At 39.9% G+C, this 27,561-nt stretch overlaps 4 protein-coding genes across 4 annotated transcripts; 2 read left to right on the top strand and 2 right to left on the bottom strand.

Annotated features, from left to right (window-relative positions):
• The first annotated feature begins 570 nt into the window (after window positions 1-570).
• Window positions 571-2,143, top strand: LOC105044943 (peroxidase 5). The gene is given in 3 exon segments (XM_010923046.4): window positions 571-888; window positions 1,177-1,665; window positions 1,668-2,143. Coding segments are annotated over 3 exon segments (1,002 nt in total). The 5' UTR covers window positions 571-660; the 3' UTR covers window positions 1,953-2,143.
• A 2,382-nt stretch (window positions 2,144-4,525) lies between these two features.
• LOC140858086 (peroxidase 5-like) lies at window positions 4,526-6,015 on the bottom strand. Its single transcript, XM_073257585.1, has 2 exons — window positions 5,668-6,015; window positions 4,526-5,380 (listed from the first exon to the last, which is right to left on the bottom strand). Exons 1-2 carry the CDS (start codon window positions 5,893-5,895, stop codon window positions 4,604-4,606), a joined length of 1,005 nt encoding a protein of 334 aa, XP_073113686.1. The 5' UTR covers window positions 5,896-6,015; the 3' UTR covers window positions 4,526-4,603.
• An 8,470-nt stretch (window positions 6,016-14,485) lies between these two features.
• Window positions 14,486-16,043, top strand: LOC105037730 (peroxidase 5-like). The gene is made up of 2 exons (XM_010913360.4): window positions 14,486-14,803; window positions 15,092-16,043. Exons 1-2 carry the CDS (start codon window positions 14,582-14,584, stop codon window positions 15,866-15,868), a joined length of 999 nt encoding a protein of 332 aa, XP_010911662.2. The 5' UTR covers window positions 14,486-14,581; the 3' UTR covers window positions 15,869-16,043.
• An 8,042-nt stretch (window positions 16,044-24,085) lies between these two features.
• Window positions 24,086-25,572, bottom strand: LOC140858087 (peroxidase 5-like). The gene is made up of 2 exons (XM_073257586.1): window positions 25,239-25,572; window positions 24,086-24,951 (listed from the first exon to the last, which is right to left on the bottom strand). Exons 1-2 carry the CDS (start codon window positions 25,464-25,466, stop codon window positions 24,175-24,177), a joined length of 1,005 nt encoding a protein of 334 aa, XP_073113687.1. The 5' UTR covers window positions 25,467-25,572; the 3' UTR covers window positions 24,086-24,174.
• Window positions 25,573-27,561: the final 1,989 nt, after the last annotated feature.

The raw sequence follows: 27,561 nt of genomic DNA, 5'->3' as shown, positions 1-27,561 counted from the left end.
AGCAACAGCTAATTAATTTTTAAAACAAATTAATGAAGCGGCCACTATCCAAAATGATATATCTTGAAGGTCCCTAAATTAGAATATTTCCAATTAATACTGACCCCATAAAACTAATGGTTGACCCGCTCAATTTTATAAAATACATAAATTCATTTAATACAATTCAGGTGACATCAATATTATGTTAGCAGCTGGAACGCAATGAATAATCATCTGACAGCGGATTATGTAACCAAGACTAAGCCTCGCCATCAACTTTGTCCAAGCTCTTGTAATATCTTCTGTAAATGTCACAGCAGAATTCCCTATGTATTTTAATATCTTGCCATTTCTTCTGAGGACATATTCTTGCCCCATTTAGTTGAGCTCTCTTTTCGTACCCCACCCAAACCAAACACACGCTTATTTAACCAAACCTCGACGAAGGAAAGGAAGAGGTCGTCGGTGGAACTAGTCATGCACTCGTGGTATTTTAATGGGTAAAATCAGCTACGTTTCCACCTTCGATCCCTCCAACGCCTATAAGTATCCATTCATGAGCTCAACCCTTCTACACCATCTCCTAGCAAGCTTCTCCATTTCTCCATCAGCAGAAGAATCTCTCTCTCGCTCCCTTCCTCGTCCGTGATCAAGCAATTGATCCAAAGTGATAAAAGTATGGATATGAGAGCTCGTCGTCCTTTATTCTCTTGTTGCATGATCTTCCTCATGGCCATCCTAACCATGGCCTCTGCGACATCGGCTTCCCTAAAGGTTGGCTTCTACGAAGAAACATGTCCATCGGCGGAGGCCATCGTGCGGGAAACAGTAAGCCAAGCCATCGCCAAGAATCCCGGATTCGCCGCCGGGCTTATCAGGATGCATTTCCATGACTGCTTCGTTAGGGTATACTTCTTCTTACCTTCGCAAAAACTCGTGAATCATAGAAGATTAACCAAATGGTTAGGCTAAAGCTCAATGTTTAATTCAATTAGCACATTAGAGCTATGCAATGTGCATGTTACCTTCTATGCATTAATTTCTGATCCAGGTTTGGAATTTTGGCATGACTGGGTCAACAAATTAAATTCCTAATCCATGAAATAGAATTAACCCTCAAACTTCATATTGACCATTTCTTAGAATTTGTTGAAAGGTTGCCTAACCGACACAATATAATTGTGTATGTTTCAGGGATGCGACGCTTCCGTTCTTCTCAACTCAACCCCTGGGAACCCTTCAGAGAAGGAGGCTCCGCCAAACAACCCCAGCCTGCGAGGCTTCGAAGTGATCGATGCAGCAAAGGCCGCAGTAGAAGCCAAATGCCCTTGCAAGGTCTCGTGTGCCGACATCATCGCCTTCGCCGCCCGTGACAGTGCCTACATAACCGGCGGCAACGACTATGAGGTACCGGCTGGGAGGCGCGATGGAAGAATCTCTCTGGCGTCGGAGGCTCTCGACAACATTCCATTCCCAACCTTCACTGCCGACAAACTCAAGGAGAGCTTCGAAAGGAAGGGCTTGTCGTTGGATGAAATGGTGACACTCTCGGGAGCCCACTCCATTGGCCGCTCTCACTGCTCCTCCTTCACGACCAGACTGTACAACTTCAGTGCCACCCACCCTCAAGATCCCTCCATGGAGCCAGCCTTTGCAGCATACTTGAAGACTAGGTGCCCCCATCGACTGCTAGTCCTAGCGATCCGACGACGGTGCTTCTCGATGCCGTCACGCCTACTCGCCTCGATAACATGTACTACCGGAATTTGTTGAAGCATAGGGGAGTGCTGACTTCAGACCAGACGTTGCAAGATAGCTCTGAGACCACAAAGCACGTGTGGTACAATGCAAAGCACCAGTCAGCTTGGGCTGCTAAATTTGCATCTGCCATGGTGAAGATGGGTTCTATTGAAGTGCTCACGGGAAGTCAGGGGGAGATCAGGGAGAAGTGCTGGGTTGTGAATTCCTAGGTCTTTCTATAAAATCTTAACTACTACGAGTGTCTCAGTTTTTTTCCCTATTCCTTGATTATTTTCCCTTCAATTTGAAGCAAGCAAATTGTTCATGTGTTTATACAAAAACATGTTGCTGTAACCTATAATATTTTTTATTCGATAAAGATTTCAAGAGAAATAATCAGCCATTATGTGTGTTTCTTTGTTGTGCCTGCGCGTGTGGGAATTTTCACCTTTTTGTTTTTCGTGGCGGTGGGGGTTGGGGTGGGGGCGGTTAAGCTATCTCGTTATTCTAAAACTTTAAAAGAATCTTGTATTTTATTTTATTTTAATTCCAACTAGCTAAAAATTAATTGAGATTGCTTATGGTTTCTTCCCAAATTGATTTTTCCGACATTAAGATGACGTATTCCCCTGTGCAGCACTAGGGAGTGTCACCATGTACGATGTCCCAAAATTCAAGTCTGCTTCTAAGGCTCAAAATCTGCCATCCATACATGTATCATGAATTAGGCCTAGCATATCGAAGCCTAGAGGATTCTGGTTGCATGGTCATATATACGACATTGGTGGAGACATGAGACAAGTATTGCATAGACAATACTCCTCCATCCAGAAGTGAAGAGTGGCATATCAGGCTTTATGGAGGGATCAATCAACATAACCTCCGTGCGGTTGTGCTTGCAGAGAAGGAACCATGCAAGAAGCCTTGAGGATACATACGTACAAACATACATGCAGACATACAAACAAATATATATATATATATATATATATATATATATATATATATATATATATATATATATATATATATATATCCTTTTTCATTATAGTCTTACCAGAGAAAGTAATATATATATATATATATATGTATGTATGTACGTACGTACGTACGGATGTACATGCATAGGTACCTTGTACATATGTATGTATGTGTACAGTGGGTTTCATGCAGTGCAATGTATGATAGACGTGTACCACATCATTCAATAATCACGCAAAATATATCCTGACCTCTCCAACTAAACCTCGAGCAGGAAAGGATCCTAGCTAGCTTGGTGGCCTGTTATATGTTATATATTTCTGCAGTAGTTGTTTCATACCCAAGCCTTGCCGTAACAATTTCATCCTAATAATGATAATTGATTTCAAGAACATTGTTGCCGGTTAGTACTCATTATTATGGCGTCTAGCTTTCAGATGGGTTCTCACTTGTACATTAAACATTTGCTTTATATATAGAATTTTTTTTAATGGTCAAAGATATGACCGCGTAGACGTTTGACCTTTTATCTCTCCCCGAATCTAGGCATTTGGCAAACTTTGGCTGCTTCCTTTTGGGAAGCTGCGTGGAACTTTGTAAGCTTTATAATTACTTTATGTGATTTTTTTGCACAAATATATTTTAGAGGCGGCAAAAAAGACGGTAAATTGTATGATAAATTTGCAAATGTTTTAGCACCTTATATATTCACAATTTATTAGTTCTAATACGCACCTGTATAACTTTGAAATGGTATTTTCATGGACACTAATCATTCATTACTACTTTCTATCTGGTTAGGATCGTCACCATTCTAGACATCAACTAGAGAAGTCCAATGTTTCAATGAACACAGTATTTGTGATTGGTATGATAGCCGTGATTGGATGGAATCTAGATGGCACAATGGAGTTCTATGAAAAAAAAATTTAAATTTATTTTTTTAATGAATTACAAATTCAAATCTTTATATTTTAAATTTCAATCAAAATTAAAATTTTAATTTATTTATTAATTTCAAATTAAAAAAAAAATTCTATTATTTCACGATTTTTTCATTTTTTTTTTGTGGGAAAAATTGAAAACACCATCTTGAATGGCGTTTTTAAAAACGCCATTCAAAATGACATTTTTAAAGATGTCATTTCATTTGGCGTTTCATTTTATTTATTTTTTTTTTGGGGACGATGCCATCGTGAAAAAAAATGGTGACGTGGAAGAGGGAAAAACGCCATTCAAAATGACGTTTTTCCCTTTTGCATTAGTTTGATAAAAAAAGTTGATTTTTGAATTATTTTGATATTTAAATTTTTTTTTTGTATTATTCTGAAAAAGTACTCGAGAAGCTTGGGTATGAAACAACAGCAGAAATAACATCAGAACAAGCTACTAAGCTGGGATCATTTCCACACAAGGATGAGCTAGAGGTCAGGACCTTGCATAATAGTCATAATTGAGCGATATGGTACACGTCTATAATACATTTGCACTGCATGAAACCCACTATATACATAGGTACATACGTACATATGCATATACATATTTACCTATGTGCGTGTACGATTTTACGTATATATGTATGCTTAAGGGCTTCTTGCGCAGTTATTTCTCCATGCTCAACAAGATTATGTTGATCGATCTTGCTATATACTTCTAGACGGAGGGTTATCGTCTGTGGTATATTTGTCTAACGTGCAAGGCCCACACCCCCCTCCACCCACCCCCACCAAAAAAAGGAAAACAACAAGAAAAGAAATACGCGGAGGGATAACAACGAAACTGCAACATCTTTTTGCATAAACTCCTGAACAATTTGCTTCCTTCAAATTGAAGGGAAATTAATCAATGAATAAGCGGAAAATCTGAGACACTCGTAGTAGTTAAGATTTCATAGAAAGACCTAGGAATTCGCAACCCAGCACTTCTCCCTGATCTCCCCCTGGCTTCCGGTGAGCACTTCAATAGAACCCATCTTCACCATGGCAGATGCAAATTTAGCAGCCCAAGCTGACTGGTGCTTTGCATTGTACCACACGTGCTTTGCGGTCTCTGAGCTCTCTTGCAACGTCTGGTCTGAAGTCAGCACTCCCCTATGCTTCAACAAATTCCGATAGTAGATGTTATCGAGGCGAGTAGGCGTGACGGCATCGAGAAGCACGGTCGTCGGATCGCTAAGGCTAGCAGTCGACGGCGGGCATCTAGCCTTCAAGTATGCCGCAAAAGCTGGCTCCATGGAGGGATCTTGAGGGTGCGTGGCACTGAAGTTGTACAGTCTGGTCGTGAAGGAGGAGCAGTGAGAGCGGCCAATGGAGTGGGCTCCCGAGAGTGTCACCATTTCATCCAACGACAAGCCCTTCCTTTCGAAGTTCTCCTTGAGTTTGTCGGCAGTGAAGGTTGGGAATGGAATGTTGTCGAGAGCCTCCGATGCTAGAGAGATTCTTCCATCACGCCGCCCAGCCGGCACCTCATAGTCCATGCCGCCGGTTATGCAGGCACTATCACGGGCGGCGAAGGCAATGATGTCGGCACACGAGACCTTGCGAGGGCATTTGGCTTCTACTGCGGCCTTTGCTGCATCGATCACCTCGAAGCCTCGCAAGCTTGGGTTGTTTGGCGGAGCCTCCTTCTCTGAAGGGTTCCCAGGGGTTGAGTTGAGAAGAACGGAAGCGTCGCATCCCTGGAAAATACATAATCATATGTTTCCGTTATGCAACCTTTCAACAAATTCTAAGAAATGGTCAATAGGGAGTTTGAGGGTTAATTCTATTTCATGGATTAGGAATTTAATTTGTTGACCCACTCATGCCAAAATTCCAAACCTGGATCAGAAATTAATGTATAGAAGGTAACATGCACATTGCATAGCTCTTATGTACTAATTGAATTAAACATTGAGCTTTAGCTTAACCATTTGGTTAATCTTCTATAATGCACGACTTTTTGCAGGGGTAAGAAGAAGTATACCCTAACGAAGCAGTCATGGAAATGCATCCTGATAAGTCCGGGGGCAAATCCGGGATTCTTGGCGATGGCTTGGCTTACTGTTTCCCGCACGATGGCCTCTGCCGACGGACATGTTTCTTCGTAGAAGCCAACCTTCAGGGAAGCCGATGTCGCAGAGGCCACGGTTAGGACGGCCATGAAGAAGATCATGCAAGAAGAGAATATAGGACCACGAGCTCTCATATCCATTCTTTTATCAGTGTTTGTATCAATGCTTGATCACGGACGAGGAGGGGAGCTAGATAGATAGATAAATAGAGAGAGAGAGAGAGAGAGAGAGAGAGAGAGAGATGATCTTTTGCCAATGGAGAACTGGAGAAACTAGCTAGGAGATGAATGGAGAAGAGTTGAGCTCATGAATGGGTACTTATAGGCACTGGAGGAATCGATGGTGGAACTGCAGCTGGATTTACCCATTAAAATACCACGTGTGCATGACTGGTTCCACAGATGACATCTTCCTTCGTCGAGGTTAGGTTTAATAAGCGTGTATTGGTACGGATGGGGTACGAAAAGAGAGCTTAACTAAATGAGGCAAGAAAGTCCTCAAAAGAAATGGCGAGATATTAAAATATATACGGTAGATGACAGTCGCAACTTGCGGTGGCGATTGAGTATTCTGTTGGGATATTTGCAGACTACATGAGCTTTGACAAAGTTTATTATATTAAAAAAAACCTTGACAAAGTTGATGGCGAGGCTTGGTCTCGGTTACGTGATCGGGTGGGAGACGATTATTCGTTGCGTTCTAGCTGCTGATGTACTAAATGAAGCAAAGTATTTTATAAATAAATTTTAGTATGATATTTTTTTTAATATTTTATTATATAAAATATGTAAGTTATTACATCTCATTATTTTTTATATATTTTATTAATTTTTAAAAAATAATATTTTATTATTATTTTTTCTTTCTTCTTCCTTTTTTTTGTCTTTGGCTTTTTCACACCGAACTCCCCCTCCCCTCCCCCTATCACCGGTGTGGCTTGCAGCTCCTCTGCATCCTGCCCCCGCGCTCACAGTTTTCATGATCCCTAGCTACGTGGCTTGCAATTGCTCTGTCCATCCATGCAGATCCAAAAATTTTATTTTATGAGGTTAATATAATAAAAAAGTGAAGGAGCTCTACGAAAAATAATAATAATAATAATAAAATATTAATTTTTAAAAAAATAATAAAAAATATATATAAATAATATATAATATCTTAAATATCTTTTATAATGAAATATTATAAAGAAGCATCATAATAAAATTTTAAATATTATTAAATATTAAAATTATAATAACTAACTAAAAATTATTGTGATAGTATATATTTGATATGAGTGAAAAAAAGAAAAAATAAAAAAATCTAAAAGAATATTACAAAACAAGAAGCTAAAAGAGGTATGTCTAATTCAAGTTGAGAAGAGAGATAAGAAGAGCATATTGTTATCTATTGTATTTAGATTGACTAGAGTTTAAAAAATAAAAAGAAAGGGAGAGAAGTTAAAGTGGCGTGAGAAAGGGAGAGAGGGGTGAAATATATGATCAGTCATTAAAAAGAGAGAATGTAGATCATAATTATTCTTTTCATCATTTTGATGTAGTTCTTTTAGGATATAAAAAATAAATTGATATGAAGTTTAAATATAAAAGGTGGACGGATGGGGTTCGGTGGGATATTAAAAAATTAATAAAAAAGTAATTAATAAAAAAAGAGAAAGAAAGAGAGACAAAGGAAGAGAGGTCAAATTGGTGTAACAGAGGAAGAGAAAGGTAGGATATGTGAGTCATTAAAGAGAGAGAATATAGGTCATAATTATTCTTTTGATGTGATCTTTTTTATCCTTTACTTCTTAAAAATTTTACATGAGATATGTAGTCAATTCACAAAATTAGTAGGGTCAATTTTGACTTTTTCTACTAATATAGATATATGTCTAATGTTGTGGGATTAATTTTAATTTTTTCCAAGGGTTAATATGGCTTTCCTACTATAGCATATACACAGGGTCAACTTTTTTTTGTGGGCTTAATTGACCCCACATTTTCTCAAATGGATCTGCCACTGGCCCACCCTCACTCCCCCCTTGACGGCCCACGGCTTCTCTAGTTCACCACCCCCCCCCCAATGAGTGCCTACATAAGGCTGGAAATGGGCTTGGGTCGACCCGACTTTGGGTTGGGCTATGGGTTGGGCCCAAAAAAATTAAGCCAAGTTTTGGGTTCGAATATATAGCCCAATCATCTTTCAGGTCGGGCTCAGACATACCATTTGCCCAGGCCAAGCCCAACCTGATTAGAGGCCCATTCCTCTACCTGCTCCATTCTCCTCTCCCTCTCCCTCTCCCTCTCCTACTCCTTCAATGCCACCACCACCGGATCGCCTGCAAATGGAGACAAGGACAAAGACGGAGCTGTTGACGGAGGGTCCAAGAGGAGGAGATCAAGAGATCCAAAGATGGAGACATCGACGAATCATCTAAAGATGGATATCAAGAAAGGGGTCGACGGATTACAAGATTAGGGTTGTCCAGAGATTAGAATCGATCGAAGATCAGAAGAGGCGTCAGTAGATCATCTGGAGATGGCAAGCTGGCACTTGATTGACTCGGCCATGGTGGGCTCGTCAGGTGCGAGGGATGGGGACATGTGGCTGGAGAGGAGGCGGTTGGTGTAGTGAAGGGCTTGGGGTGGTCAGCAGAGGGGTCCTCGAAAGGGGTGGGGGAGGCGAAGGGGTCCCGGGCGGCATATCAAAATGGAGATGGATCATCAAAGATGGACATCGACATCCAATCGGGCTCTTTCTCTTGCATCAGGTTGGCCCAATCGAGCTAGGGTTGGGCTCGGGCTGGTTTTTTCTCAAAAAATAGTGCCTAAGTCCGGTCCGAAGTCCAAAAAATTATTTTAGATCGGACTCAAGTAAGGGCATGACTTGACCCAATTCCAACTCTATACGCCCATAGTCCCCCCCACTCTGCCCCCCAGTCATCCACGGCTTCCCCACACTATCTCCACCTTTAGTGGTCGAGGAAAATGCCATTTTCAAAAAAAAAAATCAATTTAATTATGGCATAAAATAATCTTAATATTTTAAATATTTACTGCATTAGTCATGTACATCAGAACTTTAACTAATTGAAATCCGAATGATCCATATTTAATCCGATGGCCAGAAATAGATAAATAGTAAAAAAAACTAAAATACTCTTTGAAGCAGCAGCAAAATCCTTTATAAATTGATCGGGTCGGACATGAGTTTTAAGGGGTCCGTATCGGAAATGTTCTAATTTAAGAATCTCCTGGGTGTATCATTTTGGGTAGCCACGTCATCTATTTTGGAAATTAACTGGCTAGTGCTTGTATGGAATACGCATATTGTATGGCATAGAGCATGGTCCCTTGAATTTCTGCAATGGGTGGTGTTGTGGTCATGGATCAAGGGGTCGGATGGCTCGGATAATTGGATTGTGTCTCTGCACCCACATATGTGAGGTATTGTCTGCTTTAACCTCTAACGCTGTTGCACAGAGCCTCACGTTTTTATCCTTTAAAAGATAGCTCATGTGGGAGAAAAAGTTTCAATTCATATAAGCCATACTCCCTCTTGACTTACAATCGATGTGGAAATAAAAATGCCATCCCCCCACAATATTAGCCCCCCAAGTCAAGAGGGAGTATGTGTGCGTGGGCAGAAGGTAATTCCACAGACGGCGCTAATATTGTGGTCATGGGTCAAGGGGTCAGATAGCTCGGATAGTTGGCTTATGCCTCTGTGCCTACATACATAAGGCATTGTCTGCTTTGGCCTCTAGCACTGTCGCACGGAACCTCACGGTTTTATCTTTTAAAAGGCACCTCACATGGGAGAGAAGGTTCTAATCCATATAAGCAACATTCTCTCTTGACTCACAACCGATGTGGGACTAAAGATGTAGTCCCCCGATAAAATTAGCTCCCCAAATCAAAAGGGAGTATGATTTGTATGGATTGGAATCTTCTCTTCCACATGAAGCATATCTTAAAAGGTAAAACCGTGAGGTCTCATGCGACAGCATCAGAGGCCAAAACAGATAATATCATACCTATGCGAATATGGAGGTATAAACCAACCATTCAAACCATCTGACCCTTTAATCCATGACCGCAACAAGTGGTTGTCACCCATCTCTAAGATAGATGATATCGTACGATCGTTCATTGTCCAAAAAAGATTACATCCGCACGGTGCTGGGTCTAAAGTCTCAATTCACTGTTTACATTGAATCCAAGATTCTCTGTGTTGCATCTTTTATACTGTAGAATATTATGCCACCTTAGATAATTTTCACATCATTCATCTTGGAGATGAACGATCGTATCTATTTGGGGCATGCACCACGTATGGCATCGAGTATGTCTGCTTGAACTTCAGCAACAATTAATGACAACTGCTCCCTTCGAGATGGATGATATGGAAACTATCTAAGGTAATACAATTTGGTATAAAAGGTGCATCATGGAGCATCTGAACTCCTTGCCATGTCAGTGATGGATTCCGGCGCATGATGCTTAGATTTAGGTTCAATCAGTTCCTCAAGCAGAAATGGAGGACGTTGATCACAAATCATGATATTTTTCCCAGTCATTTAGCCCCCATGGATTCCAAATGGACTCTTTTTTTTAATATCTTGGCCAAAGGGGGGGGGGCACCATCGAAAAAAATGAAGGAAAGTTTATTATTCTAATCCGAAAAGATATATAATATTTAAAAATAAAAATAAGATCTTTTGCGGTACTCAAAAAGTACCTCACGGTGCTGCGCATATATTAGGACATCCATAAAAAAAAAGACAGTTATATGATGTTTATTTAAAATATTTAAATATTTTTAAAATTTATTTATTTTTTTTAATATTTTAATGCATGCATATAAGTAAATAATACTAAACATTGGATCTTTGTCTCTTTTTCACCGATCTGATGGACAGGTTTCGAGTTACATGGGTTACCTTATGTTGATGAGAATTGGCTCCCCTAGCTTGAGTTGGATTTATTTTAGTTCTAATTTAAGAAGGACATACTCACAACAAATGCACAAGCCTCGGGTTACATGGATTAGCTTATATTGGTGAGAAGAGATTCCCCTGACTCGAGTTGGATTTCTTTTAGTTCTAATTAAAAAATAATGTATTTACAGCAAATGTTAAATAGAGAATAAGAAAATTAAAAAGGTCAAAACATATCAGGAATCTAGATTTCTTTTTAGTGAAATGATGAAAAATCACCAAACAGTTCATTAATTAAGATGAACAAAATGAGATTAATTACAAGAAAAACCAATCAAGAAGACTAGTCCCGAAAAAAAAAAAAAAAGAAAGCATCAGAAAAGCTCAAAACCATCAATAAAAGAATTAAAGCAGCTAGAACAAAGAAGAGAAGCCACCCTTTATGAATCAAAGCGCCAATAATCACAGAAAGAAGAAAATGGAGGTCATCCACCTCCTTTTTTTTTTTTTCTTTTTTTCTTTTTTTTTTTTGGAGAAGGGACATTCACCTTTGAGTTGGGTGCATTGGCCCTTCTACTCTCGCAGCAAGGGACCATCCATGCCATCCTGAAGGTACCAATTATTTCCTAGGGGCTCATGAGCTCCTCCTTAATTATGAGACAGAGGGCTCATCCTAGCAAGAAGTATTATCTGTTATGACCATGTTCATATCGTAGCTTTTGGACTTGCGGCCCTTGGACTGTAGCTGGTATACTTGCGATTACCGTAGCTTATACGTTTGTGTCCCTTGGACCGTAGTTGGTACATTTGCGATTGTCGGGCCTCACGGCTTTGGTCCAAAAGGCGCCTCTTGCAGGTAAAGTATGCTCCTATCTCATATAAGATAGAGTACTCTTAATTCACAACCGATGTGGGACTAAATCTCCCCACAATAGTAGCCCCCCCCCCAATCAGGGGACTCTGTCTTATTAGAGGGGCCCTTCCTCTAGCACCATTTGTTGTGGTCAGAGAACTTCGGGGCTCATACGGACGAATGGCTCATCCCAACAAGAGGCATTTTCGCTTTGATCGCGTGCATACCGTAGCTTGTAGGTTTGCGGCTCTTGGACCGTAACTGATATGCTTGCGGTTGTCGTAGCTTATACACTTGCGACCCTTGGGCCGTAGCTGGTATGTCCTCTAGGCTTTGGTCCAAAAGGTACCTCTTAAAGATGGAGTGTGCGCCTATCTCATATAAGACAGAAAATCTCTAACTCATAATTGATGTGGGACTAAATCCCTCCGTAATAGTAGCCCCCTTAGTCTGGGCCTCTCATCAGGACCATGACGATCCTGCCAAGAAGAGACATCTTCAGGATCATCTCGAAGAACATCCTTGGTTTCTCTTTGGACAGTTGGAGTCCGAGAACCTTGGTCTCCCATCATGTTCTCGTCTCCGGACTCTCTATCAGGTGAAGCCATTTCTAAGACAAAAACATAAAGAGAGGAAGGCAAAAATCTAAAGAGAGGGGAGAAAGAAGCTTAATCTTAAGAAACAACCAACGATGATGAAAGAGGGACCAACGACGATAGAGAAACCAATGAAGAGGGAGAAGGCCAACAATGAAGGAGCCTAGACCACTCCAGGGAGACGAATCCTATACTCTATTGAGGACAAGAACTTTGGACTGGAAATAAAAGCTCTGGAATTAGAAGAATATCTGAAGAGAAAATGACCCCTATCTATAGAATCACTCAACGGCCATAATCGACACGGAAAGTCATGACCTCATTGGAGATTTCGACACATGGTAATAATCTCAGTCGGCCATTTTTTTAGCTTTTCGATATATCACCATTGAGATTGCACCAAATATGTTAGATCCTCGTGACAACAAATTGAGTAAATGACTGACTAATATATGGACTACTCGGGCCGCTCAATGAATTATTATCCAGCGGCTCGATCTTCTAAAATCATCATGAATGAATGCTTCGAATGATTCGCAATATTTATTGCTGCATGACTTGCGATACAACAGAGCCACCGCACGTCTCACAAAACAATAAAATGACGGCTTGCTTCACGAAACGATGGAATGGCTCGATGCAACTTTCAAAGTAACAATAAGTAGAGATCGTCAAGAAAAGCAACTCGGATCCGTACGACAATTAACTCTCTTCGCCCGATTAAATCTATAAAATCGGATTTAAGAGTTGGAGGATAAGTGCTGAGATAGATCCTCGTCGCTTAGCCAACTATCCCTTATTCTCGCCTCCCTACTGACTAAGTGCGCGATGACTATTTTTCTTTCTCACCTTTCACTGACTAAGCGTACTATGTTATGGATCGAGCCGACTTAGATCGATGAGACTTGACCAAGTCGGCATTTGATCGACTTGGTTCGATATGTGATCAACACCTGAACGGCAGCGTTCGACACATAGTCGCACCTGACTAACGATATTCTCAGCACCATACCGACTATTTAAATCCTACGGATCAGGGATTAAACGATGGTTATCCAGCATGAATATTAACTATCTACAAACATGAAATACAATAGTCGTCCACGAATGATCCATTATTCGGCCTTAATGACAGTTAATCAGTTAACCGTCCAGTAAATATCATAATTCGCATGTTTCGAATATTCGGAGATGGCAGTTACACAGCAACGATTTTTCTTGCTTTATATAAAGTGGTAAGTCGGAGATGAAATAAGTGAGATTAATAATAAATTTTTGGGCTCTCATTTTTTAGCTTTGTATTTTTTTTTTCTCTGATTTGGACATCTAAAAATTTTCTGCGGGATAATTTTTAATAAAAAAATTTATTTTATAGGTTGTCTGCCATCCACCCCTCAGATGCAATAATTCCACTCATCACCGATCATCTCATCCGAGAATGGCAGCAACACTTATTATGGAGGTCATGCAAAGACTGTGCTATGTAACGAAAGGTCTGGGATTCCATGTGAGCCGTGCATTGAGACGTTGGACCCCTGTGGGTGTATTTTGCACCGCATGTAAAACATTGTACCATCCTGAATGTATGTCATGTCATCCATCTCAAAGATGGATGACAACCATTCATTGCAGAGATCGTGCCCGGCACTATACATCACGCGCATACCATACATGCAGCAGCTGCTTAATTTCCAAAACAGATGATGCGGCCACCCAGAAGCATACACCCCGGGGGTTCTCAAATTAGGACATTTCCGATACAGACCCCATAAGACTCATGTTCGACCCAGTCAATTTTATAAAATATATTACTTCATTTAATACGCTTCAGATGACATTAATGTTAGCAGCTGGAACGCAACGAATAATCATCTCCCACCCGATTACGTAACCAAGACCAAGCCTGGCCATCAACTTTGTCCAAGCTCTTGCAATATCTTCCGTAAACGTCACAACATATATATATATATATATATATATATATATATATATATATATATATATATATATATATATATATATATATATATATATATATATATATGATGCCCGCGCGCGCGCCAACAAGTTGCGACTGTCATGCATCTTCCCTATATATTTTAATATCTTACCATTTGTTCATAGGACATTCTTGCCTCATTTAATTGAGCTCTCTTTTCACACCCTACGCATACCAAATGCACGCTTATTTATTTATCCTAACCTCGACGAAGGAAGAGGTCATCTGTTGAACAAGTCATGCACTCGTGGTATTTTAATGGGTAAATCCAGCTGCAGTTCCACCATCGATCCCTCCAGTGCCTATAAGTACCCATTCATGAGCTCAACTCTTCTTCATTCATCTCCTAGCTAGTGGCTCCACTTCTCCACAAGCAAAAGAATCTCTCTCTCTCTCTCGCTCCCCTCTTCGTCCTTGATCAAGCATTAATACAAACAGTGATAATAGAATAGATATGAGAGCTCGCAGCCCTATATTCTCTTCTTGCATGATCTTCTTCATGGCCATCCTAACCATGGCCTCTGCCACATCGGCTTCCCTGAATGTTGGCTTCTACGAAAAAACATGTCCCTCGGCAGAGGCCATCGTGCGGGAAACAGTAAGCCAAGCCATCGCCAAGAATCCCGGATTCGCCGCCGGGCTTATCAGGATGCATTTCCATGACTGCTTCGTTAGGGTACACTTCTTCTTACCCCTGCAAAAACTTGCGCATTATAGAAGATTAAGCAAATGGTTAAGCTAAAGCTCAATGTTTAATTCAATTAGCACATAAGAGCTATACAATGTGCATGTTACCTTCTATATATTAATTTCTGATCCAGGTTTGGAATTTTGGCATGAGCGGGTCAACAAATTAAATTCCTAATCCATGAAATAGAATTAACCCTCAAACTTCATATTGACCATTTCTTAGAATTTGTTGAAAGGTTGCTTAACCGACACAATATAATTATGTATGTTTCAGGGATGCGACGCTTCCGTTCTTCTCAACTCAACCCCTGGGAACCCTTCAGAGAAGGAGGCTCCGCCAAACAACCCAAGCTTGCGAGGCTTCGAAGTGATCAACGCAGCAAAGGCCGCAGTAGAAGCCAAATGCCCTTGCAAGGTCTCGTGTGCCGACATCATCGCCTTCGCCGCCCGTGACAGTGCCTACATAACCGGCGGCATCGACTATGAGGTGCCGGCTGGGAGGCGCGATGGAAGAATCTCTCTGGCATCGGAGGCTCTCGACAACATTCCATTCCCAACCTTCACTGCCGACAAACTCAAGGAGAGCTTCGAAAGGAAGGGCTTGACGTTGGATGAAATGGTGACACTCTCTGGGGCCCACTCCATTGGCCGCTCTCACTGCTCCTCCTTCACGACCAGACTGTACAACTTCAGTGCCACCCACCCTCAAGATCCCTCCATGGAGCCAGCCTTTGCAGCATACTTGAAGACTAGGTGCCCCCCATCGACTGCTAGTCCTACCGATCCGACGACGGTGCTTCTCGATGCCGTCACGCCTACTCGCCTCGATAACATGTACTACCGGAATTTGTTGAAGCATAGGGGAGTGCTGACTTCAGACCAGACGTTGCAAGAGAGCTCAGAGACCACAAAGCACGTGTGGTACAATGCAAAGCACCAGTCAGCTTGGGCTGCTAAATTTGCATCTGCCATGGTGAAGATGGGTTCTATTGAAGTGCTCACCGGAAGCCAGGGGGAGATCAGGGAGAAATGCTGGGTTGTGAATTCCTAGGTCTTCCTATGCAAACTTTACTATTACGAATGTCTCAGTTTTTTTCCCCTATTCCTTGATTATTTTCCCTTCAATTTGAAGGAAGCAAATTGTTCATGAGTTTATACGAAAAGTTGTTTCTGGAACCTATAATATTCTTTATTAGATAAAGATTTCAAGAGAAATAATCAGTCATTATGTGTGTTTCTTTGTTGTGCCTGCACATGTGAGAATTTTCACCTTTTTGTTTTTCGTCACGGTGGGGGTTCGGGTGGGGGTGGTTAAGCTATCTTGTTATTCTAAAATTCAAGTCTGCTTCTAAGGCTCAAAATCTTTCATCCATACATGTATCATGAATTCGCCCTAGCATATCGAAGCCTAGAGGATTCTGGTTGCATGGTCATATATATGACATTGGTGGAGACATGAGACAAGTATTGCAGAGACATATACTCCTCCATCCAGAAGTGAAGAGTAGCATGTCTGGCTTTATGGAGGGATCAATCAACGTAACCTCCGCGCGGTTGTGCTTGCAGAGAAGGAACCGTGCAAGAAGCCTTGAGGATACATACGTACAAACATACATGCAGACATACAAACAAATATATATATATATATTATATATATATATATATATATATATATATATATATATATATATATATATATATATACATATATATATATACACATACGTACGTACGTACGTACGTACATATGTACATAGGTACCTTGTACATATGTATGTATGTGTACAGTGGGTTTCATGCAGTGCAGTGTATGATAGACGTGTACCACATCACTCAATAATCACGCAAAATATATCCTGACCTCTCCAACCAAACCTCGAACAGGAAAGGATACTAGCTAGCTTGGTGGCCTGTTATATGTTATATATTTCTGCAGTAGTTGTTTCACTCCTAAGCCTTGCCGTAACAATTTCATCCTAATAATGATAATTGATTTCAAGAACACTGTTGCCGGTTAGTACTCATTATTATGACGTCTAGCTTTCAGATGGGTTCTCACTTATACGTTAAACATTTGCTTTATATATAGAATTTTTTTTAATGGTCAAAGATATGACCGCGTAGACGTTTGACCTTTTATCTCTCCCCAAATCTAGGCATTTGGCAAACTTTGGCTGCTTCCTTTTGGGAAGCTGCGTGGAACTTTATAAGCTTTATAATTACTTTATGTGATTTTTTTGCACAAATATATTTTAGAGGCGGCAAAAAAGACGGTAAATTGTATGATAAATTTGCAAATGTTTTAGCACCTTATATATTCACAATTTATTAGTTCTAATGCGCACCTGTATAACTTTGAAATGGTATTTTCATGGACACTAATCATTCATTACTACTTTTTATCTGGTTAGGATCGTCACCATTCTAGACATCAACTAGAGAAGTCCAATGTTTCAATGAACACAGTATTTGTGATTGGTATGATAGCCGTGATTGGATGAAACCTAGATGGCACATTGGAGTTCTTGTGTACAGCCATCATCTATTGCTTATTGTGGGATTTCTAGATGGAACAATTGGCACATTGTATGGTAAGGTTTATGCATGTGATCAATCCAATATGCCAAGTAACTTTTGAAGACTTCAAATGCTAACTATATTTGATCTATAAGCAATATAGTTTTATTTATCTAAATATTAACCCTACCTGCTTGAAAATTGTCAATTTTTCTGCATGAAACAACCCCTAAAGTGCATCCCTCAAAAACTGTTAATTATCATTATAACATGACTAACAACTATTATTTCCAAAGCTTAAGAGTATATCAGATTTTTCAGAAAATATAACAATGATTTTCAGAAAAAATTTATGTTATCTAAAATAATAAAAAATAATAGTGAGATAAATTCATACTATGTATATATGAGATATAACTTGACTTGGGCATTGGGCCGTGCCTGGTCCGACCTGACCCAGGCCCATTGGGCCAAGTACTATAGTGGGTTGAGCCAGACACGGCCCATCTAGTAAACGGACCGTGCCGGCACGACACGAAAGGCCTAACCCTCCGCCCAACATGATCCTAGGCCCGAGGACTGATGGGCCGTACCAAGCACGGCCCGTTATCCCATTTGGCTCGGTCTCTTTTTTTTTTAGCCCAAACAGGCCGTGCCAAGGTCCAAACGGATCAGGCACGACCCATAACGATTAATTTGATATTTTTTTTATTTTTAAAAGGGTCTTAATAGATAATTTTTTTGTTTTTACCATTTTGACCCCGCTAACAGCCAAAAAACGACTAGATTGAGGGGTATTTTGGAAAAATGAAAGTTTTGAAACTTCTATAAATAGGGCCCTCCTTTTTTCATTCTCACCACATCAATTCATTAAATCAATTCTCTCCCTCTCTAATCTCTCTACTCCTATTTATTCTCTCTTCTAGTAATTCTTCTCTTTTCTATTCAATATTTAGTAAGTAGCAATTATAGTTTAGTAATTCAAAAGTTATACAAGAAGAGAAAGCGTCTCCCTTTTGAAAGTCGGAGTTCAAGAGGCAGCTCTTCGGTTACTCCGCTCTACTCTCTTTAGCTCTACTCCGATCTATCTCTCAGCTCTACAAATCCGGCTCTTCGGCTATGCAACTCTCCGACAGCCCGGCCCTCCTCTTTTGGCTCTCCAACTCTCCACTCTGGATGCAGAGACGAGACTTCAAGACAAAGGAAGATATGATACTGGATCTGATGATGAAAACGACACAAACATAATAGACAATTAGTAAAATTTATTTTCAATTCTTAATTTTTAAAAATTATATATTTTTATTTTTTATTTGTTGAGGTGAGTCATCTCTATTTTCTTCTCTCTCTCTTATTGTATTTTGAAGATCAGGCCTAGCCCCTTTCGCTCTTTCGTATAATTTTAATTTAAATTAATAAGCTGATATGGATCCATTTCAAACCCTCCACCGTTACAAGATGATTTTTACTCTGACAAAAAAAATCTCAATATCTCCTATCTTTTTTTTATTTATCCCCCAATCTATTTTATTTTATAAACATTATTTTTTAAAATAAAAATTTTAAAAACGTGCCCTGCCAAATGGGCCATACCTTGGCATTTCCATATGGGTTGGCACGCGGGCTGTGTCAGGCTTCGGCATGTTCCATGCCGGGCCTGGGCTATGGGCCACCAAACCCCCAGCCCAGTCTGGCCCTAAAATTAGGCCATGGCACGGCTCGCTACAGTGTTTGACGGGCTATGCCAGATACGACCCAAGTTGTGCCAGGGAGGGCCGGGCCGTCGGGCCGGCCCGGCCCGATGCCCAACCCTAGATACAACAAAGCCTTTTAAGCTATTGTAGCAATAGTTATCTCATTAATTAAAACATCCATTATTTCTTATCAAGTTTCTCGACACCGTCTTCTTTGCGCATTGAAAACGATTTGAAATTTCTTTTTGCTATAGAAAAAGGATATATGGTCACAAAATCAGCTAGACTACTGTTAGTAGGTCAATATTCCATTTAAGCGTCTCTTCAAAGAATGGGGAAAAAGACCACATACAAGATTACATCGCAGCTTCTGTCAAACAACACTAAATATGGTAAAATGGATCGACTACAAGGATAAAAAAGGAAAGGGGATAGCGGATCTCCTTGCCAGAGCCCATGCCCACAAGATATCCAGTTGCCAATTTGCCCATTGACATTCACCGCAACTTTTCCACCGAGTAGCAAGTTTCTGATCCAACTAACCCTTTTGGTGGAACGTTTCTGTCAATAAGCAAACACAAAAAGAAATTAGGATTTATTCTATCAAAAGCTTTCATGAAATCTAACTTGCATACCACCCCTTAAGAGTCGGACTCTCATATGACGCAACACCGGCCCCATTGGCCGTGATGAAGTTGTCGAGAATAGATCTACTTTTAATATAGGCGATCTGAGCCTCGTCTACTAAAGTACCAAGAAAAGACTTCAATCTATTGGCGAGAACCTTCAAGACAATTTTAATACAACTGTCCATTAGATTGATAGGCCTATAGTCAGAGAATAGCTTGGCGGCATCTTTTTTCCAAATAAGAATGAGAGTGGCATAATTTAGCCTAGCCACACAAAAAATCCTACAATAAGCAATAGATGATGGCTGAACACAAGAACTCTAATGTGCTGTATAGATTCTAACCAATCACGACTATCATACCAATCACAAATACGGCATTGATTGAAAGATTGGACTTCTCTAGTTGATGTCTAGAATGGAGATTATCCCAACAATGTAGAAAGGAGTAATGAATGATTAATGTACATGATGCAAATACATTTCGAAGACATACAAGTTTTTATTAGAACCAATAAATTGTGGATATATAAGGTGCTAAAACATTTACCAATTTACCATAAAATTGACATAGTGGCCGAGAGATATCCGGACCTATTAATTTTACAAATATAGAAGAATAACTATCATAATAATAAATTTCAATATAAAGCAAATTATAAACATAATAATTTAATTAGATAAAACAGAAAAATAAACCAAATATTTAAAGTAATAGTTTAGATCAAAATGAATTGGAATAGTAAAATTATCTAAAAATGAATAATTTATAGGATTTGGAATGCAGTAAGTATGATATTTAGAATGAAAAAATAGAAAGGAAATACCCAACACAAAACCATAGAAAAAATAGAGAAAACATAAGAAAAATCAATGAAAATAAAGGAAACACGGAAAGAAATTAAAATCAATACAAATGAAGGAAATACAAAAATAAATCTGGTTATCATGTCTAATCTAGTGATGGGATGTCTATCTTGGAGGTCGGATATATCTAATATTATCATGAGTGCTGATTTTAGACTGAAATTTGAGGACAAAAATATCTTTCAAACTAAAATTAATATTTATTATATTTTAATATTATATTAAAATATATACTAATATAATAATTTTATTACTATTTTTATGATATTTATATTAATATATTAATATAATATTATATTTATATCCATATTAATAAATATTTTATTATATATTTTTTGAATCTTATTTTATAAATTTAAAATTAATTTGAACTGCATCGATAGATTATTCGATTATGCGAACAGGAGAGGTAATCCTCCTTTCCACCCATGTGATTAGTGCTTAACATGAATTCCTCACTATCGCTTCCACCACTGCTGCTAGTCATGAGAATTTGGTCACTCCTACTGATCGACAAATTTGTTGGTGAGCCACCGTCGATCGTGGACTCTCCTTTGCTAGAATCTAAATCTTATCTTTCTTTACCTGGATAATAATCTCGCATTCCCTACTGTCTGTTCTAATGGTCATCTAGCTGTCATCCCATGTCCAATTGGAAACGTCGACATCGTCGGCGACAGCGAGAAGCTGAATTCTCTGTGATGGATCATTTGATGGGTTTTCAAGTTTGTCAATCTCCTCCTCTTCTTTTTCCTGTCTGATATTGATTCTCAGAAAGTTTGATCGAGAGTGCTCTTGGGAGAAATCCATTTGCGAGTGGAATTCAAGTTCGAAGGCAATCTGCCGACGATGCCACGAATGAATGCTTGAGAAGCTACTCCATCGACCACCACCCATCGGGATCTCTTCTTAAGCATTTGTCCAAGAAGTCCTTCTCCTCATTGGAGATCCAACTGGGTAGCTCCGACACATCGGTGGAGAAAGCAATTTGATGGAGAGCGGGGATCAGATCGAGACTTCCGACCATGGCATGCATCCAGTGGCCATCTCCATGACTGTGCACCCCAACACCCACACATCGACTGGCTTCTCCTGTTGCTCCCCTCTTCTTGCCTCCGATGGCTATCAAAGCAGCTCCACTTGGCCGATATGGAGGATCTCGGGGTGGCGGGGGGATTGGGAGGTGAGGAGGGCTACCATGGGAGTTAGGATTTCGAGAGGAAAGGGACAGTGAAAATCGAAGAGCCGCTAGACATCCCCGCAGTTTGGATAAGGGTGTTTGGAAGGACGAAAAGAAGATTTGGAATACATTCGCTCCTGCCGCTCGAAGTCTCTAGGCCGCTTGAAGCCTTGGAAGGAATTGGGGAAGGAATGAAGTAACTCGGGAGAGATTCGAATAAAGAGAAGACCAAATGAAACATATATATATATATATATATATATATATATTAAAAATGATATGTGACGTTATGGAAGATTATCCTATAATCTTAAGTGTCAATATGTATAAAATACCACCTCTAATAGCTATCTATTATTTAACTATTATTATATAAATATAGATTATATAGATAGATATAGATATAGATAACTTGATTTAGTTTTAAGGGGCTAGTGGGTTTGTACTTAATGGATCCGGATCAAAACCCGAAATCCAAACCCAAAACCTCATCCATCTTCTTCCTCTTTTCTTTCCCGATTACCACCCAAAAACCCATTTAGCTGGCGATGAACCTCCCATATCTACCGCTGGTGAGACTTGGACCGTCCTCAATCACCGACGGCCAGCCTGAGATCACCATCCTGACCGCCTGTGAGGCAGCGATGAGTGGCTCTTCTTGATGGAAGATTGATGGAGAAGGAGGATCCCAAAACCGACACTCCTCCCCTCCAAATCCTAGTCGATGGCTGTCGGAAGAGCTTAATCAATGGGCCACTGACTATACCGAGGATAATAGACCCTTTAAGCTATTGTGAGGGAGAGCAAAATTGCTGGTTTTACCAAGATCCGACAGTTCTTTTCTCTCTTCTCTCTTGTTTTTCATCTTTTTTTAATTTTTTTGGGTGGTTGCCAATGGCTTGGCAAGGGTAGTGCCGGCAGGCCGGAGGTCTGGCCATCTTTATCCGATAAGACGGTCAGCATATTCATGGAAGCTCGGATGGGAGGAGGAGAGGAGACGGTCAGCCCTATAATCTTTCTTCTTTTTCCATTCCCAATTAGATGTCGGATAAAATGTCGATGATGTAGCGGTAGTCCACCTCCAGGGACTGGTGGACCACTCAAAGCTCATATTCCCCTTCTCCCACACCCATCGACCAGAGGAGCTCCATCACCACCCACACATCACACGGTTCCTCCTCTGCCTCCTCTCTCCGATCGCCATCGCCCTCTCCCTCCATCATCTCTCACTTGCTTGCTTTTTTTTTTCTAAAAGCTATTCTTTTTCCCTCCCTTTCTTCTTTCTCCCACGAAGAGGGTTGAGCTTATTTGATCGTCGCACCGCACAACACCACGTATCGCAAGCCCGTATTCCCATATTTTTAGATGACACGTGGCATATTGGATGATTATCTCATGCACTGATGTATCAATACAGAATATCACCTCTAATAAATATATATTATTTTATTATTATTATTATATAGTTTTTTTTTTTTTTTTTTTTTTTTTGTGGCCCCTGCATATTTTCGCATGTAAAGCATAAAAATTACATGGAAGAATTATAAAGCTTGTAAAGTTCTACGTAGCTTCCTGAAAGGGCGCAGCCAAAGTTTGCCAAATGCCTAGATTCGGGGAGAGATAACAAGTCAAACGTCCTATGCAATCATATCTTTGACCAGTAAAAAAAAATTATATATATAAAAGCATATGTGCAATGTACAGGTTAAAACGCATCTAAATGCTGGACGCCATCACAATGATCGATGCAGTGCCGGCTTAAGGGTAAGGCCACCAAAGCAAAGACTTTAAGCCCCAATTTGTTTTAGGCCCCCAGGCCTCCCAATGTATTGAGCCACCCCTGCAATGATGGAATATTTCTGGAAAAGGTGTGCTTGAAATTATTATGTTTATTAGGATAAAATCAATATGGAGAAGCTTGGGTACGAAACAACAACAGAAATAACATCAGAACAAGCTACTAAGCTGGGATCATTTCCACACAAGGATGAGCTAGAGGTCAGGACCTTGCATAATAGTCATAATTGAGCGATATGGTACACGTCTATAATACATTTGCACTGCATGAAACCCACTATATACATAGGTACATACGTACATATGCATATACATATTTACCTATGTGCGTGTACGATTTTACGTATATATGTATGCTTAAGGGCTTCTTGCGCAGTTATTTCTCCATGCTCAACAAGATTATGTTGATCGATCTTGCTATATACTTCTAGACGGAGGGTTATCGTCTGTGGTCTATTTGTCTAACGTGCAAGGCCCACACCCCCCTCCACCCACCCCCACCAAAAAAAGGAAAACAACAAGAAAAGAAATACGCGGAGGGATAACAACGAAACTGCAACATCTTTTTCCATAAACTCCTGAACAATTTGCTTCCTTCAAATTGGAGGGAAATTAATCAATGAATAAGCGGAAAATCTGAGACACCCGTAGTAGTTAAGATTTCATAGAAAGACCTAGGAATTCGCAACCCAGCACTTCTCCCTGATCTCCCCCTGGCTTCCGGTGAGCACTTCAATAGAACCCATCTTCACCATGGCAGATGCAAATTTAGCAGCCCAAGCTGACTGGTGCTTTGCATTGTACCACACGTGCTTTGCGGTCTCTGAGCTCTCTTGCAACGTCTGGTCTGAAGTCAGCACTCCCCTATGCTTCAACAAATTCCGGTAGTAGATGTTATCGAGGCGAGTAGGCGTGACGGCATCGAGAAGCACGGTCGTCGGATCGCTAAGGCTAGCAGTCGACGGCGGGCATCTAGCCTTCAAGTATGCCGCAAAAGCTGGCTCCATGGAGGGATCTTGAGGGTGCGTGGCACTGAAGTTGTACAGTCTGGTCGTGAAGGAGGAGCAGTGAGAGCGGCCAATGGAGTGGGCTCCCGAGAGTGTCACCATTTCATCCAACGACAAGCCCTTCCTTTCGAAGTTCTCCTTGAGTTTGTCGGCAGTGAAGGTTGGGAATGGAATGTTGTCGAGAGCCTCCGATGCTAGAGAGATTCTTCCATCACGCCGCCCAGCCGGCACCTCATAGTCCATGCCGCCGGTTATGCAGGCACTATCACGGGCGGCGAAGGCAATGATGTCGGCACACGAGACCTTGCGAGGGCATTTGGCTTCTACTGCGGCCTTTGCTGCATCGATCACCTCGAAGCCTCGCAAGCTTGGGTTGTTTGGCGGAGCCTCCTTCTCTGAAGGGTTCCCAGGGGTTGAGTTGAGAAGAACGGAAGCGTCGCATCCCTGGAAAATACATAATCATATGTTTCGGTCATGCAACCTTTCAACAAATTCTGAGGAATGGTCAATAGGGAGTTTGAGGGTTAATTCTATTTCATGGATTAGGAATTTAATTTGTTGACCCACTCATGCCAAAATTCCAAACCTGGATCAGAAATTAATGTATAGAAGGTAACATGCACATTGCATAGCTCTTATGTACTAATTGAATGAAACATTGAGCTTTAGCTTAACCATTTGGTTAATCTTCTATAATGCACGACTTTTTGCAGGGGTAAGAAGAAGTATACCCTAACGAAGCAGTCATGGAAATGCATCCTGATAAGTCCGGGGGCAAATCCGGGATTCTTGACGATGGCTTGGCTTACTGTTTCCCGCACGATGGCCTCTGCCGACGGACATGTTTCTTCGTAGAAGCCAACCTTCAGGGAAGCCGATGTCGCAGAGGCCACGGTTAGGACGGCCATGAAGAAGATCATGCAAGAAGAGAATATAGGACCACGAGCTCTCATATCCATTCTTTTATCAGTGTTTGTATCAATGCTTGATCACGGACGAGGAGGGGAGCTAGATAGATAGATAAATAGAGAGAGAGAGAGAGAGAGAGAGAGAGAGAGAGAGAGATGATCTTTTGCCAATGGAGAACTGGAGAAACTAGCTAGGAGATGAAGAGCTCATGAATGGGTACTTATAGGCACTGGAGGAATCGATGGTGGAACTGCAGCTGGATTTACCCATTAAAATACCACGTGTGCATGACTGGTTCCACAGATGACATCTTCCTTCGTCGAGGTTAGGTTTAATAAGCGTGTATTGGTACGGATGGGGTACGAAAAGAGAGCTTAACTAAATGAGGCAAGAAAGTCCTCAAAAGAAATGGCGAGATATTAAAATATATACGGTAGATGACAGTCGCAACTTGCGGTGGCGAGCGAGTATTCTGTTGGCATATTTGCAGACTACATGAGCTTTGACAAAGTTTATTATATAAAAAAAAGCCTTGACAAAGTTGATGGCGAGGCTTGGTCTCGGTTACGTGATCGGGTGGGAGACGATTATTCGTTGCGTTCTAGCTGCTGATGTACTAAATGAAGCAACGAATTTTATAAATAAATTTTAGTACGGCATTTTTTTATAATATTTTATTATATAAAATATGTAAGCTATTACATCTTATTATTTTTTATATTTTATTAATTTTTAAAAATATTTTTTTTCTTTCTTTTCCATCCTTTACCTTTGGCTTTTCGTACAAGATGTGTACGAAAGAAAGTAGCGTGCCGTCATTTTTTCTTCAACATTAAGCAAACTTTAATTTTTTTTTTTAATCTCTTCTCGGAAAATAATTCTCTTTGATGCTTGAGCAAGGCAATGAACGAGCACTTCTTTTGGTCGGTTTTTTGAATCAGTTCACCAAATGCCAGAGATTGTTTATTCCAAGGTTGGCAATGTTCAAAACTTGGTACAAATTTTAAGTACTCAACCAATATAACATTTTTTTTTAATATTACCTTGTAATGTAATTAGTCTACACCTGTAATTATTTTAAAGATTGAAACAACAGAGCTAATGAGATATTTTTGATCGCACATGAAGACAGAGCGGGATTGCTATACAATTGAAGACAGAAGAAAAAAACTCCTGCGACAATCACAAAAAAATCAAAAGTTTATAGACTCTTTAATTTGATCAGTATATAATTTTTTTAGCTTATACGAGGAAATCCTAACAAATGTGGTCCAATCTTGCTTCTGAAGGCAGTTGGACCTTAGTTTTTTTCGTTTCTTATCATCAAACTAAGTGGGCATATGTTCCAACCCCCCCCCTCCCCCCCCCCCCCCCAATCACCGGTGGGGCTTGCAGCTCCTCTGCATCCTGCTCCCGCGCTCGCAATTTTCATGATCCCTACATGGCTTGCAACTGCTCTGCCCACCTCCATGCAGATCCAAAAATTTTATTTTTATGAGATTAATATAATAAAAAAAATGAAGAAACTCTAAGAAAGAAAATAATAATAATAAAAAAATATTTATTTTTTTAAAAAATAAAAAAATATATAAAAAATATAATGTATAATATCTTAAATATCTTTTATAACGAATATTATAAAGAAGCATCATAATAAATTTTAGATATTATTAAATATTAAAATTATAATAACTAATCCAAAATTATTGTGATCATATATATTTGATATGAGTGAAAAAAAAAGGGAAACAAAAAAATCTAAAAGAATGTTACAAAAAAAAAGCTAAAAGAGGCATGTCTAATTCAAGTTGAGAAGAGAAACAAGAAAGCATATTGTTATCTATTGCATTTAGATTGATTAGAGTTTAAAAAATAAAAAGAGAGGGAGAGAAGTTAAAGTTGCGTGAGAAAGGGAGAGAGAGGTGGGATATATGATCAGTCATTAACAAAACAGAATGTAGGTCATAATTATTCTTTTCATCATTTTGATGTAGTTCTTTAAAGGTATAAAAAATAAATTGATAAGAGGTTTAAATATAAGAGGTGGACGGATGAGATTTGATGGGTATTAAAATATTTATAAAAAATAATTAATAAAAAAAGAGAAAGAAAGAGAGATAAAGGAAGAGAGGTCAAATTGGTGTA

This window comes from Elaeis guineensis, chromosome 5 (assembly GCF_000442705.2).
Source record: "Elaeis guineensis isolate ETL-2024a chromosome 5, EG11, whole genome shotgun sequence".
NCBI lineage: Eukaryota > Viridiplantae > Streptophyta > Magnoliopsida > Arecales > Arecaceae > Elaeis > Elaeis guineensis.
Note: the sequence above shows the minus strand (reverse complement) of the source record. Positions and strands in the feature narration are given on the sequence as shown.

What these genes read in the sequence shown, in the direction of transcription:
- LOC140858086 (XM_073257585.1), bottom strand. Translation starts at nt 5,895, where the DNA reads ATGGATATGAGAGCTCGTGGTCCTATATTCTCTTCTTGCATGATCTTC. An exon ending in TCCATGACTGCTTCGTTAGG is followed by an intron (nt 5,381 to 5,667) that starts GTATACTTCTTC and finishes TGTATTTTCCAG; the next exon opens with GGATGCGACGCTTCCGTTCT.
- LOC105037730 (XM_010913360.4), top strand. Translation starts at nt 14,582, where the DNA reads ATGAGAGCTCGCAGCCCTATATTCTCTTCTTGCATGATCTTCTTCATG. An exon ending in TCCATGACTGCTTCGTTAGG is followed by an intron (nt 14,804 to 15,091) that starts GTACACTTCTTC and finishes TGTATGTTTCAG; the next exon opens with GGATGCGACGCTTCCGTTCT.
- LOC140858087 (XM_073257586.1), bottom strand. Translation starts at nt 25,466, where the DNA reads ATGGATATGAGAGCTCGTGGTCCTATATTCTCTTCTTGCATGATCTTC. An exon ending in TCCATGACTGCTTCGTTAGG is followed by an intron (nt 24,952 to 25,238) that starts GTATACTTCTTC and finishes TGTATTTTCCAG; the next exon opens with GGATGCGACGCTTCCGTTCT.